The sequence below is a fragment of the Amblyomma americanum genome, chromosome 10 (assembly GCF_052857255.1).
Source record: "Amblyomma americanum isolate KBUSLIRL-KWMA chromosome 10, ASM5285725v1, whole genome shotgun sequence".
Taxonomy (NCBI): Eukaryota; Metazoa; Arthropoda; class Arachnida; order Ixodida; family Ixodidae; genus Amblyomma; species Amblyomma americanum.
In genome coordinates this window covers 4,943,704-4,956,872 of record NC_135506.1, presented here as the reverse complement: position 1 = coordinate 4,956,872, position 13,169 = coordinate 4,943,704, and the positions used below count along the sequence as shown (strand labels likewise).

The 13,169-nt window shown below is 44.7% G+C and overlaps 1 protein-coding gene across 1 annotated transcript; it reads right to left on the bottom strand.

Moving 5' to 3' along the window:
- Nucleotides 1-5,979: 5,979 nt before the first annotated feature.
- RnrS (ribonucleoside-diphosphate reductase subunit M2) lies at nt 5,980-13,169 on the bottom strand. Its single transcript, XM_077641924.1, is given in 9 exon segments — nt 5,980-6,249; nt 6,795-6,946; nt 6,949-7,012; nt 9,737-9,871; nt 9,874-9,967; nt 10,498-10,631; nt 11,271-11,531; nt 12,101-12,145; nt 13,014-13,169. Coding segments are annotated over 9 exon segments (1,098 nt in total). The 5' UTR covers nt 13,074-13,169; the 3' UTR covers nt 5,980-6,096.

Here is a 13,169-nt window from a genome sequence, read left to right as displayed (position 1 = left end):
TTAAAAATAGTGCATTTTACATTTTTAAGAACAGTGTAAAAAGGGACTAGAAAGTGAATGACACAACGTGCCAAGTTCTGCGCTGTTTTTCAGCATGCGCACTGCGTTTTCAAGGAGGCAGTCAGCATGACAAATTTCATAGGTACTCTTACTGGCTGGTTAACGATACACAGTTGTTTACCCACTGAACTATAGTCAATCAGCATGACATTAGAGCCGCTGACTTTATAGCGGCATGCAGTAATAGCCTCTAAAAGTATATAGCGTAAATCACTGCAGCCTTACTTGCCTGGCTGGTGTTTGCATTCAGAGCAGCCACATAGGCGTATGATTCTACGTGGAAGCTGTAGCTAAGATCGTAATTACGCTCAGTGCATGACTTGCTCTCGCAAAACTCCCGGACACCTTGGTCCGAGAGCAGCAGATTCGCTGTTGGATGATTTTGCCATCTCGTAATGGGAGAAATGAGCGACCATGACATCGCTGCGTCGAAGAGCAGTCTTTCACTGCTAGACTGTAATCAAGTATAATCAATACAGCAGCTGCTGTTTGCAACACAAGACAATCTGACGTGTGATATGTACAGGGCAGCCAGACTGCTGCTGATAGGAAGAAAGGAAAGGAAACTGCACGGGACTGCCTACTGGCACAAGCTGAGCCACTCTCCCTGAAAGTAGGAGTTAAAGGATAGGAGAGCAAAGATAGAAAGGAAAGGCGCGCACTAATAAGCCCCGGGCCGATCCCGGAGGCAGTGCAATACCGGGCCAACCCATGCCAGAGTGCATCAAGCCGAGCACTCCGCCATATTCCAAAAATAAGTTTAATATCTTGGGTCCAGGGGCCCGCAGCAGATATTAAATCAACTATCAGATATCATCACCACCTAGCCAGACTCTCTTATGCTCGCTTGCCTCGCTGTCCTGCACAATGGCGGTGCTGCACAGTGTTGTTCACGTTGTACCTGCAAGGGTTGGAGACCAAGCTAGAGGGGAGCGGACTAGGCTACAACCTTTCTTATTTCAAGCAAGGGGAATGGATTAAACAGTCATTACCAGGACTAATATACGCGGATGATATAGTGCTAGTGGCTGACAACAAGGAAGACTTGCAGAAGTTGTTAGACATATGCAGTACAGAGGGAGATAGATTAGGTTTCAAGTATAGTAAGGAAAAATCGGCAGTCATGATATTTTATGTAGAGGGCGGCGAGCATAGAATACAGGAGTTCATGCTAGAAGTAGTGGATGAGTACAAGTATCTTGGGGTGTGGATAAATAACAGTGCTGAGTATCTGACAGAGCATGAAAAATATGTAATGAATAAAGCTAGTAGGAATGCAGCTGTCATGAAAAATAGGGCACTGTGGAATTACAATACGTATGAGGTGGTAAGAGGGATCTGGAAAGGGGTGATGGTCTCTAGCCTGACTTTCGGTAATGCGGTCCTGTGCATGAGACCAGATGTTCAAGCAAGGTTAGAAATTAAACAACGGGGAGTAGGGAGTTTAGCTTTGGGAGCACATGGCAATACACCAAATCAGGGGGTTCAGGGTGATATGGGATGGGCGTCTTTCGAGACCAGAGAGGCTAGCAGTAAGATAGCATTTGAGGAACGATTGAGAAAGATGGAGGAAAAGCAGTGGGCTAGGAAAGTTTTCAGATACCTGTATATAAAGAATGTTCACACGAAATGGAGAAAGCGAACTAGAAAATTGACAAGCAAATATCTGAACAGCAGTAAGGGGCCCAATCGGCAATTATCGGTTAAGAAAAAGGTTAAAGAAACGGAGAGAGCTCTGTGGAAAACGGATGCTGACGAAATCGGCACTGGGAACATACTGGACCTTTAAACAGGAAATTGCCAAAGAAAATATCTATGATAATTGTAGGGGAAGCTCTCTGTTGTTTGAGGCCAGGACTGGAGTTTTGCGGACTAAGACGTATAGAGTCAGGTACCTCGAGATAGACACGTGCATAGCGTGCGGAGAGGAGGAAGAAACGGCTGAACACTTGATACTTTTCTGTAAAGGGCTTTACCCTACAGTGGAAAGCAGCGGGGCTGATTTACCCAAGGCATTGGGGTTTAGGGATAGTAAAGGGAAAGTAGATTTTAAGCGGGTAGAAGTAACCAAGCGAAGGTTATATTATTGGTGGCTAAAAGCAAGACAGGAGTAAAATTTCACAAGTCATGGCTAGGTGGCTTGAGCCACCGCCCGATTTAAAGGGTTCAGCCGTATTCATCCATTCAACCCAGAAATCGGCGTTGCTGGCATTTATGCAACCTGCCCAGTCCTCTGCTAATGTACATTAATAACAAAATATGCCTGCTTTACATTAAGTTGTTTTTCATTTTATTGCCTCGTGGGAGTCAAGAAAGCATGCATGCACCATATATGCAAATATTCGAGCAATATTTGGCAACGGACAATGAACATCCACCGGCTGTTTGCGGATGTTCAGCGAACATCCAAAATGACCCCCGTCGGCCGTCCAGTGGATATCTGTGGTTGCTTGGGAGGTTACTGTATTACAGTGACAATCCTTAATTTAAAGGATGCTGATGGCAAATTGAAGTTGGCCTGTATTGGTAGGTTACTCAATTCTAATGACAAAGGCTCTACTTTCACTGCAAAACAGAACTTTTATAAAATAGAAAAGGCAAAAAAAAGTGAAATACAGACACCACCAGCTGCTTTCACAAACGAACTGCAATATGACAAGACAGTTTTTTTAGAACAGATCTCTGGGGCAGAACTTTTCCACAGTCCACGTCAAAACTGGAACCCTGTAGTCCTTCTCGTCATTGACACTGGGTACCTAAATCAAGCGGGAGAAATTTTTAAATCTGGTCTCGTAGCAATGTGTCTTTTGCTAACGTATCCAGAAGGAGCCATAAAACTGATTTTTACTATAGTAGGATACAACTTAAAAAAACAGCAGTTGTTAACATACTGTATTACTCCGCTAGCCAGTCACTAAAGTAAATGAAATCATGTTTTAAATGTTTGACTTTATTAAACAAGCCAGGTATGGAAATTGTAGAGCTTATAAATTTATCGTGATTAGCTTCTTAAACAGGTGACAAGAGAAGTTTTAACAACGAACTACGTTTTTGTCGTGGAAGGATTCTGTGCACCGGTCCTAAATGTGGGCGGAGCTTCACTGCAGTCTTAAGTTGTATCTGACTATAAGGACAAAAATTTGGTGGAGTTGTCCTCTGGCACTGGTTGTTTTCTTACACTCCGTCTGGTTTAAGGTGTGTAGGGCTCGTCCAAAGCATTGTACTGGTTTGTTGACAGATTCTGGCATGAGTATTAAATGACCATTTTCGTACCATTTTAGAAAAAAAAAATGTGCTTGTTATGTGGTTAAGGCTCTAGTACACAATGCACATTATGTAATGACAATAGCAGTGTATGTGCATAAGGCGTTTGCAGAAGGCATTCTGCAAAATGGTGGTAATCATTCTTAAAGGGAGCAGCAGAGCGGGGTCACTGTTAGCAGGGGTGGGGGTATCTTCTGAGTTGAGCACTAAGATGTCCCATTGGATCTCTGAGATACAAATATGGCAGACTGTTGCAATGCTAAATGCACTATGCAAAAGCTGCTTGTTATGGGAGGTCACCAGTATTGTAGACGATGCTGATTTATAATTAATTCTGGTCAAATCAAGAAAGTACACCATCCAAAATTAGTATTGAAAAATCAAGACTGTCGTAGGTCACCTCTGCGTCAGATTCCAGCACGAATAAACAAGCGGTTTAACCGAGAGAAGCATTTTTATTTGCACACTTTTAATGCTGCTCTAGAATGACACATATTTGTCAATTTTGGGGGAACAATCTTTTTCATATTGCATGTGTAATCTTCATTAATGTGGCAAGTCACAGTTTGGACAATAGACAGGTTGAAAATGCAGAGCTCATAGGGGCCCACACATTCTTGTTGTGGTAATATAGATAACGACGAGAACACTGCCTGAGCCATGTGTTTTCCTTCCTGTATTTTGAGTGCAGGAAACTAGTGGAAGGCTGCACAAAAGCTCAGACACCTCAGCGATGGGCCTTTTTCTTGTTGTTTCATGGTTCACAAAGCCAGGATGCCCGGTTGACTCTCCTTTACATTAGCCACAGTGCCTGTGAAGAAAGCTCTTTGCAGCTTCTGCTACTTTTCCGATCACATACAGCACCTGTCAGTCATCTGGGTCCACACATGTACAGTCGGCAGCAAAACTTTATGAGGTGCAAGTGTGGAGAAGAAAAATTGCTTAGGAACAGTCGTGCCACTCTCCCAAAAATGCCTGCATTCAAATATGAAGTGTCGTGCATGCTTTATCTCCTGGTATCAACACCAGGCAACTAGTTGGGGAAGAGCCACTATAGTAAATTTATTCCTCACCATACTTATCCCGTAAACTTTTCCTGTCAGCTGCAGTAGTGATTCATGAGATCTGAACGTCCATCAAGGAGTGATGTCATCTTGTCACGAGACTTCATCAGACATCTCGTCGAACGATCTTTCTTTTTAAATATTGGCCAGAGACTAATACACAAGTTACAAAGATTGTATCCAATTTCCACTTCACTTCACACCATTATGTGCAGAAGCAGACCATAAGTTTTTTCCTGAATAATTCTTTTTGCTTCACAATTTTTGTTATGGACATGGTTTGTGGTTTCTTTTGCCCAGGAACCAAGATGCCCTTATTAACTAGCCACAACTACACCCAAACCACTGCGTAAGCCCAAACACACCTTGGTTGGTTGCATCCCATTCACACCCTTGGCTTGTGTCCTTTCAATTCCTCCCACACAGATCTAAATTGAAAGCTTGCAGATTTTCATGTTTTGCTATACTGGAAAATTGGGGGTGGAGTAAAAATTGGGCACACATTTTGAGCTACAGAGTGGAGTTTTTCCAGAATGCCATTCCACAATTTTGGAGCCGCATTTTAAACTGTCAGAATGAACTGAAATCCCAGCAAGATTTTAACTGTCCATGTGCCATCTCACCTGGTTCGGCATCAAGTTCTTGGGCACAGCAGTAACGAGTGTTTCCAGCAGGCCATAACTGTATTAAATGGATACACTGCAAACACTAAATGGCAAAGACATAATACAGTGCGTAATGAATACCTACAAGAGGTGTTCTGCATAAGCTGAAAGCAGTGAGCATTCAATGGAAGTCACCACTGCAAGCTAGACACCTCTTGCAGATACAGTAATTCTACAAGTTAGCCTTTTTCGTAAGATGTGGCACCCTCTGGGGAGTGTGCAAAAATTTGCTGCAGAGAGAACAAATGCGTATCTGCACCACAGGTACAATACGCTTCCATGAGCCTCCGACTGCACATGCGAACTGGCTGGTGTGCACTGGCAGCTGTCGCCATCTATTGCTTGCACCAGTTGCGAACCTGATGCACAGTACAAGCTGGCAGTATGTTTACAACTAGTGGAGCTCAGTATAGAGGGGAGAAGCGCAGGTGCAGAGCGGTCATGTGAAAAGTGTGGATTAACGTATTGTGTAGTGGATTTTATTTGTCCAATATAACACTTAAATCATATGGTTGCGACTAAGGAACCAGAACATGCAGGCAACCAAGCTGGTAACACTTGTCATGTCAGCTTCAAGCTGTTGCATGATAGGTGTTTAATGAAATTAGGGCACCTCTTGTACAACTGAACCTTAACAATCTGGCACAGAAAAATTTTATTAGGACTTTTCTACATAGTAGAACTATCTGCCAAATGTCAACTGCAGTTGATCATGTGGCGAGCACTTCGCTTTCTAGGTGTGTACTGCAACACTTTCATATCAGCATCATTATCAACCCGACTACAACCATTGCAGGACAAAAACCTCTAGATAACCTTGTCCTGTGCCAGCTGAAGCCACCTTCCAATTCTAGCATCATGGTCTTTCCATGTATGCCATTAACTGCCTAATCAGCTGAAGACATCAATAAAAAAGGACATCTGGGAGATTTATATAAAAGGTTTATTTCACCGTACGAGAAATCGAAATCGCTATGTACACGTGAACAGCGCATGGGTAGACCAGCGCACATGTTCAGTATAAATAAAATCGCACGAGCAACTCAGAAGTCAGCGTCCAATGTGAACACTTGCTCTTCTTTCTTGGCCATGACACCAGCCTTCTGGTATTCTCCAACCTTCTTCTCAAAAAAGTTGGTCTTCCCTTCCAAGGAGATGTGCTCCATAAAATCGAATGGGTTCTCGGAGTTGTAAACCTGGCAAAACAAGGGAAGACCAGTGGAACATTAGCTGTCAACAGCCATCTTTAATCACAAAAACTTATCACTATGCTGCATGCATCTGTTAGCCAGATATATCAGTTATGCGAAAGACACACAGATCAAATGCAGTTCTACCAATAAAGCTGCAGTTAAAGTAACGAAGCTGTCAGTCGATGGAATTACTATACATAGTACAAAGAAAAAGCAAAAAATCATTAGTTCAGTGGACCAATTTATTTGGACCGATGGTCTATTCCAGACAACATGAAATCCATCAGAGAGGGTCACCTCAATTAAAAACAGTTTTCGACCCTTTGAGTTCGAATCATTAAGAGTCAATTAGTATTAACACGATCACTGACTGAGCAAACGCATTACCTGTTCTCAACCCCTTTTATGTTAATACCACCAAGAGTTACACTAATCAAGATAAACTTTTCAGCCAGTTTACCACATTGCATAAATAAAGAAAACATGGGATCATAAACATTCGCTGCACGCTCAATAATCACACAAAGCAGAAAGCAGCGAAAACCAACCTTCTCGCATCCCAGCTCAACAAGCAGCCGGTCGGCCACAAACTCGATGTAGCGCTTCATGAGTTCACAGTTCATGCCGATGAGTGCCACGGGCAATGCCTCTGTCAGGAACTCCTGCTCAATGACCACCGCGTCGCACACAATCTGCCTGACCGCTCAGCCGACGGCTTGTGCACCAGGTGGCTAAACATGAGGCACGCAAAGTCCGTGTGCAGGCCCTGATGAGGAAGAAAACAACAGTCATCTATACGCAGGTATTGTTGCACACAAATATAAAGAAATCTAGAAAAACTGCAGAAAGTAGCATTAAATGTTCCGTTCAGTCATTTTTAAGCACTTTCGTGAGTTTTGATAGCATGTCCATACAAGAGAAGCCAAAAAGGCAGGACCAGCACTACGTCAAGAAAAGTTTCAATGAAACAATGTATAAATACAGGTCAAAGCTTCTTAAAAAAAAGAAAAATTGAGTGCAAACACCCAAAACTCGCAGCAGTTATCTAAAAATGCAAGCCCACACTCCCGCGAGTTGACAGAGGTTTGGGTGAAACAGTGTTCCATATTTTTTAAAATAAAGTAGGACTTCTGCCAGTTGCCTAGTGCACATGTCATTGCAAAAAAAAAAAAAAAAAAAAAAAAATGTGGCAGCACCTGATAGCGGTTTGTCCAAATGATTGTTGTGCAAGAGACACTGACCACGCACTCAAGCTGATCGCCTGGCTACCAACCCTCCACATCGCTGTACCTTCCGCAACGCTGTTCGCAAGTGAGAGATAAAAGCGCAAACCTCCGAGCGTTTGTAGCGGCACCACCACCAGTTACTTGTGCAACACGGCGGACCCTGCCACCTGAGCGGGTACTGCTTGGCACCGGGAAGTTCGACATACATTTTACAGTCAACTGCACATAAATTAGAAATTGCATGTGCTTGTTGTACATATTTAGGAAGGGTTCGACCTATCCAATGACCTGCACCCATCCGTGTTCGCTATATCGAGGTGCAACTGTACTTCAGTGTCGCTCAAAGTAGGCACCACATACTGTGGGTGAAAAGCTGCAGCCTGACCTGCACAGAGCAGCCTATCTTGAGGAATGTGTCAGAACTGTTCAGTTTTTATTTCATATTCATGGTAACAGTGCGACAGGTCTGCTGTACTCGTGTGCCAATTACTCGTCTTTTAAGCTAATGTATCACGGGAATGCGAGCCGGCTGAAGCATGAATATGATATTCGTATATCATGCTTCCCGCACTGCCGTGTCAACTCTCTTGTGAATGTGTGCATCGCGCTATTCAATTTTTGCCCGAGAAAGTCCCAGTCCCGCAGTAGTGTGTCGTCCAACCTGCCTGATGCACTCACTATGGGTTATTAAACATTTGTCCTTCATTTCCGCCGCTGCCTTTCTCAGCCATTCCTCACATCCTCCTCACTAGAATTTAAAAACTGATTCACAGATTGTCGACTGCATGCAGACCACCGAGCCTACCATATATGCATGTACCCGTGTGCTTGACTCCTGCAGCCAATTGATGGGCTAAACAGGAGTTGAATTTCACGGGCCGACATCTGCTCTTGCTGCCAGTGTGGGGACAACACCTGCAAGGGTGCCATCCCGAAGCTTTTTGGCAGCACGTAACAACAACAGTCTAGTCTTCGCAACATTACAGTACCACCAGTTTTGAGAGAACAGGAAACATGCTCGGACCAGATTTTCCTTCCGCATAAAATTTGCAGTCGCACTGGTGTAACGATCACTACAGGAAAGACCTTTTAACCATACCACCCAGCTCCGAAAATTGAGCTTTCATAAATCCACGATGTGCAGCGTTTTATGAATTAGACCATTCTGCACTTGTTCTTGTTTGCCCTGTTTAAGCAAATGACCTACTAACATGAAAACATTGACCTTAAACGGTCCATCCAGCCACTGTTACTAGCGCAGAAGACGCTGCGAGACCGGCATAGACTGTTCAAAACTAATTGACTGCGTCACCCGCACCAGTGCAATGGAAATTAGCTAAGCCTCCAACCTTCGGCGCATATGCAGATGACAGTAGATCATGTATATGTCCAACTCAAAAGGGATCATGAAGTAATGGCATATATCAATAATCTCAATAAAATAAAGTTATTTGCATACCAGAAGCAAGAATACATGGTACACAAACTAGCAACGTGTTGCGTGCACCACTTGCATCAAAGCCGTAGCAGACTGTGCTTTGGAACTAGCTACTGGCTATTACAGGAGGTAAAATCCTTTTATCAGTACAATATAAAAGAATAAACTCCGATTAATACGACAGTACAATTAATTTCCCACAACGCCTTGGTAGGAAAGCACACTAGGCAAGTGGCATTGCTGCGATGCTTCAATCAGTTAGGTTGGCTTCACCGTGCGACACAAGTGTCACGTGGAAAAGTATGAGACCCTGAGGTACATTCCATCATGCGGTTTCACAGTGCTGCGACAGACTATTTTCTTTGGACCCTACATACACTGTAATAAACATTTTCTTTTATAAGGCTTTTATAAGAGTAGTATGTCCTCCCAAGAACTAACCTAAATTTTCAAAAACTGTAGCAATAGGGGCAATCTGAGAAGCTTTTCAAATTGGTTGCTTTGTGTAATTCAGCTCCCCCCCCCCCCCCCCCCCCCCCCACAGCCAAATAATTTCGGAGTTCTCTCACTTCACCATGAAATTATTAGCAATTTTGATTCAGATATCTATTCTACTAAGCATCATAGGAAGTCATAAGCTTACAAAAAGGCTTAGAGGAAGAACCGTGACCTGTGGCTGCTCTGTACTTTTATAGGAACTTTCAGAATTGAGTAATACAGCATTATTGCGATGAACCAAACTTTTTCTTAAGCCTAAAGAGGGAGGGCATTAGTATAACCACAAGCTGCGGTCTCAATGCACCAGTCATCTCATTGTTTTGTGTACCTCATCTCGGCTGATGAGCTCGTTGCTGAAGGTGAGTCCCGGCATGAGGCCGCGTTTCTTGAGCCAGAAGATGGAGGCAAACGAGCCAGAGAAGAAGATGCCCTCAACGGCGGCAAAGGCCACCACAACGCTCCCCCAAAACTGGCGCTGCGGTTCCCAATCCACTGGAGTGCCCAATCCGCCTTGCGCTTGATGCATGGCATTGTCTCAATGGCGTTGAATAACCGTTCCCTGCAGGGGTAGACAGAAATGGGGCACACTTTAACAGGGCTGTCCTTATTGCTTTTGCAAATATGAGATGGATAATGCAATAAAGGCACTTGCAATCTGCAGACAAAACTATTGCATCTGGTACACCTCCCAATTATATTGAATAGCAGCTGAGGCGACACCCACACCAGAATTAGAAAGGAGTGACAATGATAAATGCCAAGGGAATGGATGGATGAGATCCCATTTTGTTGAAAAGGGCCTCAACAAACAGTCACATTAAATACCACACATCAAGCTAATGCAATGAATACAGCCACCATCAGAAAGAACACAAATACGCTTTAACTTGAGCTCTCCAAAACTACTGCCACGGCAGTATGGGTTGAGTTCTGGCAAGACTAACCTAACTATTACATTTTTCAGGCAGCAAGCCTTGCATAATCTCCATGTCAAGCAAGGGCAACAGTGTCTGCATGAACCCAACAATTTGGGTGCAAAGTGAGCAAAAGTGAAGGTGTCCATTTAAGAAGAATTCAAAGAAAAATCACCTCTCCGCAGAGTCCTTGATATATGTGTCTATGAGCAGGCTGTACATTTCAGAGTGAACATTCTCAATGGCCATCTGGAAGCCATAGAAGCAGCGTGCCTCTGTCACTTGGACCTCTTGACTGAAGCGCTCAACCTGCAGGACAAGAGGGCAGAGGCAACATTAGTATCGACATGTACACATGCAACATCCTCACCGTTGCAGCACACAATCATCCCAATTGTAGTGAGCAGAAAGTAATGTAGAAGCCTCCCCCACTTTTTTTGAAGAAAAAAGCTTGATCCACGATACACAGGTAGCTAGCTACCAAGCACACACATAAGAGGCTTGATCAGATGAAACAATTTGATGTTTCCACAAACATGGTTACACAAGGTTGTGGGGTAAAAAAATGCTTGCAGGCAAGTTCACAGGCCCGAAGTTACAATGGTTGCAGCAGGGCAGAAAGAAAACTGCAACAATAGCTGACCTAAGTAGAACAACATCAATCACTAAGCACTGTAAAATTTTATTTTAGCACTGAATAGATTAGTAAACAAATGAAGGTAACAAAGAAAAACGCACAAACAACGGTATTAGAGAGACATTATCAAGCACGACTGCAATTACGCTAAGCGTTACTTAATTACTGGCAGTGGATAACTTTATTAAGGCTATTGGAATAGAGCTGTATCATTAGCCATGGAGCAGTAAAGAAATTAAAAACCAGTTTCGGCTCGCGCCCGGAGCAACTCATGCAGGTTGCACTGATGCCGCAAGTCGGTAAATCCGTACCAGGTTCTCGTTGACGATTCCGTCGCTGGCGGCGAAAAAGGCGAGGATGTGCGAGATGAAGTGCCGCTCTTCGGGCTTGAGCGACTCCCAGTGCGGCAGGTCCTTGGCCAGGTCCACCTCTTCCACCGTCCAGAAGGACGCCTCGGCTTTCTTGTACATACGCCAGATGTCCTCATACACGATCGGGAATATCACGAACCGACGAGGGTTCTCGCGCAGCAGCGGCTCGTCCTCCACAGGCGCCGACCGCCGCGCCGGCTGCTGCAACAACCGCGCACAAAGGCAGACGGTGAAGCTCGAATTCCTGAATCGCACTTTCCCTGCATGACCTTGAGAAGCTAATATCACACAAAAAAACGTACGAGATTTTTTTTTTTTCAGATTGTCGCGCCTCCTATGGACCGCCAGCGAACTCTCCGTCAAGAATACAAGCTTGCATAGGCGCAGCACAGTTGGCGCCAAAGTTATCAGGTGGCGCGCACGTCTGCAAAGCCGGACGCAGAAATGCAAATTCTGATTCAGCGTTTCGCAAGTGGCGCAGCTAAAAATCGCTCGCTGGCTAGCTTTATCAGCTGACTGAACAACTGCAATCGCTACGCGATCAACACATGCGGGAACGTAGATCGTAGCCGAGTGCGAATTGGCGCGCACTGGAGAGAGGTTTGGCGCATCCGGCCGCAGTGAACGTGTTTCATGCCAGGGATATATGCGAAAGTACGCGACTGTACCGAACTACATTTGCCGTGTATTTCGTCTGCAAAGCACACGCACTCGGCCGCTTGCGAGCAGTTCAAGTAGCAGCTGCAAGAAAATAGAAACGTGCTGCTCACCTTCTTCTCAACCTTAGCGGAATCCGAGATGGTGTCGTCGGGTGCCTGCAATTAAGCGAACAAAAACAAGTAAAGAAAATGCTTCGCTGCAGTGAAGTACGGAGGCATATCTGATTACTTCTCTCCTTGCTGCTAGACACAGGCTGTACACGAATTATCGGAACGCATGACATTGACTAAGTCAATAGTGAACCTTCCACGCTTTAATAGAGTTTTTGCCGCAGCTATAAACTGAGTAGCAAGATGAAACTTCACAGAGCTAAGAGATGGACTCAACAGAGTTTGGCTGGATCATTCGTCGCGGCGACCAGCCTGTACAGGGTTGCTGGGAAATTTCCTCGAAAATAGTCCACAAGCCCCAATTCAGAAAACTGTCCTGCGCTGTTTCTTTCCGGAGGCTGCGACCACTAAGCGTGTAGTGTGAAGGTGAAACCAACCGCCGAGCTTGAAGAGGCTACGCCCGCCGATTTTGGCGGGACAATACCGGAACATCTGGCTGGCTCACTTATCGCGCCTCTTTCGCACTAAGGCGTTCAGGCGCACTAGTGTCGCATAAAAACAATTCCCTGCTGAAGCTTTGATAAATCTAGCTTCTTTTGATGATTTGTGCCTGCAAAAAGATGTGCGTAAGCACCTAGGAATTGTGCCAAATTGCATTAAAGCAGCTGCTCTGTGGAAACGATGCAGGCGCCTCTCGCCACAATCTGTCTCATCAGCACATTTTCGCCCCTAGGCAAGCATTAGCATTCCTGCTCCCACCTGTGGGGTACCATATCGCTTGAAAGCCACCTTTCCCACCCGAAGCGATAGCTCTGGATGCTGAGTGGCTCACATATTAGACAGGAGCGTGAGGAGGTAATTAATGGCTCCAGAATATACCGCAGCGCTGTGAATGCATGCTGCAAATACTCACGTGATTTTCCTTGTTCTTCAGCTTGTTGACGACATTCATGTCCCGCTTAGCCAGAGACATTTTTACCGAATATGAGTGTCTCAGACGACCGCACCACAACAGAATTTGCGCGCGACTGTGCCTCTTCGCGCCAAGAACCAGCTTTTTCTCTCCATT